Source organism: Cupressus sempervirens, chromosome 2, assembly GCF_028749045.1.
Source record: "Cupressus sempervirens isolate cs-2001-9-10 chromosome 2, ASM2874904v1, whole genome shotgun sequence".
In the NCBI taxonomy this organism is placed as follows: Eukaryota; Viridiplantae; Streptophyta; class Pinopsida; order Cupressales; family Cupressaceae; genus Cupressus; species Cupressus sempervirens.
The window spans coordinates 494,882,466-494,888,035 of NC_143119.1; the positions used below are offsets into that span (position 1 = coordinate 494,882,466).

Genomic DNA, 5,570 nt, shown 5'->3' on the forward strand with positions numbered 1-5,570 from the left:
TGCAAGAACAGGGAACGTGCATCAACTGTCGTGCTTCAGAAAATTGATCGAATAAAACTATAATTCTTACCTAAAAGGTTGTTAATGTACAACCACTGTATGGACAGAGAGATTTAAAACTATTCAATAAATAGAAAGAGAACAAAAACAAAACACAAGGAAAGAAAGAAAATAACTTTTTCTTTAGAAAAAGTTGATCATAAGTGGTGTACCTTTATCACTTTTGCTAGTAAAATCAATATGAACTATTACAGAATAGAATAGAATAATTGTATTTTGAATTAGTAAGAAATATAGCATGCAACTTGTGTGTATTTCAGCAGTAATACAAATAGAAAACCTAGTTCAATCTGACGTGAATTGATTAGAAACCTAACGTAAATCTTAGACAATATGCACAGAGTAGAAATCATCTATAACTCGTGTGACAAACATAAATTCAAGCAATACAATGAAAATTAGACAAAACATTGCTACCAATAAAATTAGAATGGGATATCAATACAAGCATTCTCTCAAAGAATTAAAGGTCGTGCATGGTACGCGAGGGTTGAAGGAAGGTGAGTGTTAAATGGGAGGGGTGGGGAGGGGTTTCATTTTAAAGTTAATGCATTAACTACCACACTCTAGAGGAAATTTTCTCACCATTATATTTTTCTTTACCAGACAACCAACAAAATTCCATACTAAATTACCATTGAACTGTCCAAATTCTGCTAACACATCTACAAAATGATGGATGATAGATAAGGCATGTATCAATACACATCCGGGCAACAATGAAAAACTCACAAAGAGTACATAAATTCTTACACAAGTGGCTACAGATTAATCCACCGGCAACATTCCTGTATTTTTCTTTGCAATTTTACAGCCAGAATTTAACAATAACACACATTTATATGGTCTAACCTAATTAACTTATCACTAACAAATAAACTGAGATCACTGGATACATGGAAGGTTGCAGTCTAAAATCATGAACATGTTACAAAGCACGGCAGTCCAAAAGAAAAGAAAAGCATTTTGTTCCAGTTATAAAATATTAAAAACACATTCTGCAATATTTTTCATTCTTTTTTCACATAAATAGCAGTCCCCAAAGAAAACTCACTCACTCTTACATAATGGGTTGGAACGACAAGGCAGTTCATGTAAGTTCTTGAGAGATTTCAGGCGCCAAAAGTTTGCCTGCCATATCAACACAGCCCTATGCCTGTAACGTGCTCTTAAGTGATGAAACTAAGCACCTTTCACTTCCCCATATTACTTATTGCAACACAATATGTTGTCTATAGTACAACTTATGAAAATATATATTCAAAATACTAGCATACAAGTTTATTTTGAAAAACTACGAACAGTAACTACCAACATCAATTGCATTAGACCTACTTTTAAAAACTAGGTTATTCCTCTATTGCAGATAAGAAAACAAGCTATTCATAGACAATTGATAAGAAAATATTCAAAATACTTGCATGCAAGTGTAAGTTGAAAAACTACAAACAGTATCTACCAACTACCATTACAGTAGATTTACTTTAAAAATGTGTATTCCTCCATTGCAGATAAACTGGAGAGTTTTGGTTCAATTAATTGCCACCAAAACATTATACAAACATTGGTCAATTGTGTAAGATATATAGATAGATAAATAGATAGATAGATAGATGCACATAAAAATATAATTGCAAATACACATTCACAGTGCCTGGAGGTTGCACAATTCTACAATTGAACCACATATTACAACCTATTTTGTACAATAATGCATACAATTCTCAAACAAGAATCACAAGTCTATGATAATACCAACTTCATCTCATCTATCCTAACAGCTGTAAACAAAATAGAAAAAAGAAAGCAATGCCAGAGTTGCCACTATTATTTCATATTCATGGTGGAAACTATAACCATGCTAAGCTTCTTGGCAAATCATATAAAAGCTTCAATGTGTTGTTAATTAATCCAACAAAAACATCTCAGTAACTTCTCTTTAACTAATCCAACCAACAGAACAAAGGAAGGTTGCCTAATTATTGAAGAAACATAATTAACATGCCGTATAATGAAGCTGAAAATCAACAATGAAAAAACTCAATCTAAAAAGTGAAGTAAGAAAACAAGTTACTCCAGACCCTCAAAATCGTTTTGAGAATTGGCTGAATTTTAAAGAACCCAATAAAACATTTCCTAAAAGTTGTATGCATACCTGTAGGAGATAATGGATGATTTCATAAAGCAACTTCTAAGAAGTGTTATACAAAGTTTACCCTTGTACAAAAAGTACAGCACTCAAGAATCTCAAGTACTCAAATAGTTTCAGAAAAAGGCCCTATGATAGAAAACACAGAACGCTCATTTACATGAATAAAACTATACACTAAATATTTGCAGGAAGGAAGTTGAATTTCAATATTTGAGCTGTGACGACCCAAGAAAGGACCTCAGCAATGGAAAAAAAAGAGTTGATTAAGCAAAGCCGAGAGAAATAAACCAACCCAGAAGGCTGAGGTCTCCACAGATGAGTCAAAAAGATAGAATTACAGCAGATTAATCAGGGCCACCCATCCATTTATGTTTTCAAAGGTGTTGATCTGCTTCTTCCTCAATGAAACCAAATAATGAAATTTTCCATGAAATACACTATGCAACATGTAAATGTAAATGATTCAGAATGAACTTATCCACCTTTATCTGGACCACCACCTGGAGGTACCATTATTGCTAGAAGACTCTGAATTGCTATTTGATGATCGAAATGGCCAGAGGAAAGACAGAGGATTACTGCGCCTACCTTGAGCTTGATTCTCTGCCCTCATACCCAAATCTGGAACAAACCCTCTTCTAAATATTACAGAAGAGTTTCTGGAGCTGCTGGACTCACTTGTGGTACTGCTGCCACTGCCACCCCGGGGGCTGGAGAATCTGCCAACTGCAAAACCACCACCAGGGAGGCCCCATATTGTTAGGCCCCCATTATTCTCTTCAGAAGACGGACCGATGCCATTCTCGCTCTGCGCTCGGCCAGATGTTTCCTCCTCTGCCGGCAGTTCATGGCGGCAAACAGGGCAAGAATTGTGATGCGCAAGCCATGGCAGAATGCAGTCAGCATGGTATATGTGCTTACATGGCATTTCCCTTGCTTCTCCTCCAATCTCAAACTGATCGGTGCAAACAGCACAATGAGAGTCGATGCTGAGGTGTTTCTGAAAAAACGTGCAGTTTAGTTCAAAGTTAGCTCCATCATTGATGCTTTCACTCTAGAAATAGTTTTTAGCGTCAACTAATGTCCAAAAAAGTGCACAGGTTTCCATTGCTCACTTTTATAAGTGATTAATATATATATACCAAATTGGAAATTTTTTTAAGCAAAGGTTTGACTGGGCTTCCTGAACCATTCATCCCTCACCCATATATCAAACAAAATTCTCAGATATCAATATCCAGAAATAGCTAGCAAATACTAGGATGTCATCACCAACCATTGACATTAATGGGACAACAACTAAAACTTACAAAAATGATGGCAATAATTGCAACAAGTAAACTGTAAATATTATAAGATATTAGTGAAAAAAACCTACTATAACTCGGCCACTTCTCAAAAACATCGTTACTGGAAACATGTTTTGGACAAACCTAAATGACTTTCAACGGGTTGATGGTCAGCTGTGCCTTAGATGTTATGTTAGCAATTGGATAACACACTAAACCGCAGAGAAGATATGTATCAATAACGGCAGTTTGAGATTAAGATGTAAACCAGACAATGGTTAAAGACCAATATAGTCATACAGGGAACGATTAGAACAATCGGATTAAAACTGCGAGAAAGGGTGTACCAAAAAAATAAACTGTAGGCAAAGTGCCCTAACAAGGAATACCTATTAAAATTGATAAAGACGGCAATCAGAGAGGATTTAAAAAGCATTATTTGACAACAGAAAGACTCGTGTGATGATTTATTAGGATTCAACTGTGCAGTTTGGCGCAAAACCAAATCGACTTGAAAATTTTAAAATGACATTGGAAAAGATTTGAGAACAATTTTGGGATACAAGCAAGGCATATAAGCTTTTACCTGGTTAATTTTAACAGTGGGCATGGCATCCACAGCGCTGCGAGCAGCAGGAAGAGGACCACATCTGGTCATATCACTCTGACTACCGCTGAAGCTGACACCGCTGGTGGCCAGATGCTGAATCAGCTGATCAAGGCCATAATCATCCATATGAGCGTGGCCATGGTGGTGCCTCCGGCCAATTCCAAATCCAGATCTCCTATGGTGGTTGTGGTGGTGATGGTGGTGGTGGTCATCATAGATGACATCAACACTTCCTTCCTCGTGCACAAGTCCATGAGGCAATCCACGAACAAGGACCATCGGATCCGAAGGATGCCCGTGCCTAACGCGTACAATTCTACCAGAGCCATGGCCATCGATGCCGCTCATGAAAGCACTCATGGTCTCCATCATTTCCATCTGCAGCTCCATCGGATGGGCCGTCATTTGGGGCGGAGGAGGAGGAGGAGGACCGTGGCGGTATCGGCGCTCTCTCATCCAGCGGCGAGCTCCCCACCTCATCATCATATGTGGAGGAGGATGGAAATGAGGAGGAAATCCACCATTACTGGTACTACTGCTACCAAGATCTTCCCCAATGCCTTCGTGCCCTAGTTCTTCAACAAATCCCATATTACACTGAGGGCACAGCTTCTCCTCATCCCTGGAAGCGGTCACGGCCACCTCACAATCGCACCGATGGCACCAAAACATTGAGGTGGGCATCTTCAAAACCAATTTTTTCTTCGCCCTCTCTTTAGCCCTCTTTTCTGGGTCTCTGAATCAAACTTATATACCCCTCTTTTCTGTGTCTCTGAATCAAACAAACTTAGCCCTCTTGTAGGGATCTCTGAATCGAATTTAGCCCTGTTTTCTGGGCATCTAGATCAAACTGTTTACTGCACGGAAAGAAGATTATATAACCAAAACAGGGCAAGCCCAGATGAGCCTAAATAAGAGAAAGAGAGAGCAGAGAAATACCAACCACAAATGAAGCAGTCAAAGGAAGGAAAGGAGGGAGAGGATGCCCTTTCTCTACCAGGAAAACAGGCGGAACAAGCCACAAAGCTGTCAATGGATTAAAATAATTGCTGACCACGCTGGCGGGCATTTAGCAGAAGTTTCTTTACCGCGTGAGGATGGAAATGGCAGAATTTTCACCTTTGGCTTTATGTAGGACGATCCCCACGCTAAATTTGGGGCCCCGCACTGGTATTTTTCAAGTCCTCATTTTCTATGCTCTGCCGACAGTTCCGTTTTACTCGGAATATGTAAATTATTCATAATCAACGTTTATTTTTTTCCATGTTGGCATTTTCCAAAAATATAGAATATCTTGCCCGATGGAAGTCCCTTTCCCCATTAGCATCTTAATGAACACTGTTGACAATGATCAAGGCGGCAATGGAATATTTAATCTAATGTTTAGATGTTTTTAATATAGGAAACTCCTCCTTGACCTTGGATGAAGTTGACCTACCCGGTGTTAGATCACTCGCCA

General features: G+C 38.5%; 1 protein-coding gene across 1 annotated transcript; it reads right to left on the minus strand.

The window, feature by feature from the left end:
• Nucleotides 1-2,220: 2,220 nt before the first annotated feature.
• On the minus strand, nucleotides 2,221-5,210 carry LOC149573168 (E3 ubiquitin-protein ligase RZF1-like). The gene is made up of 3 exons (XM_089814340.1): nucleotides 5,055-5,210; nucleotides 4,088-4,968; nucleotides 2,221-3,212 (listed from the first exon to the last, which is right to left on the minus strand). The coding sequence occupies exons 2-3, from the start codon at nucleotides 4,793-4,795 to the stop codon at nucleotides 2,697-2,699; spliced, it is 1,224 nt and encodes a 407-aa protein (XP_089670466.1). The 5' UTR covers nucleotides 4,796-4,968; nucleotides 5,055-5,210; the 3' UTR covers nucleotides 2,221-2,696.
• Between the last annotated feature and the right edge of the window lie 360 nt (nucleotides 5,211-5,570).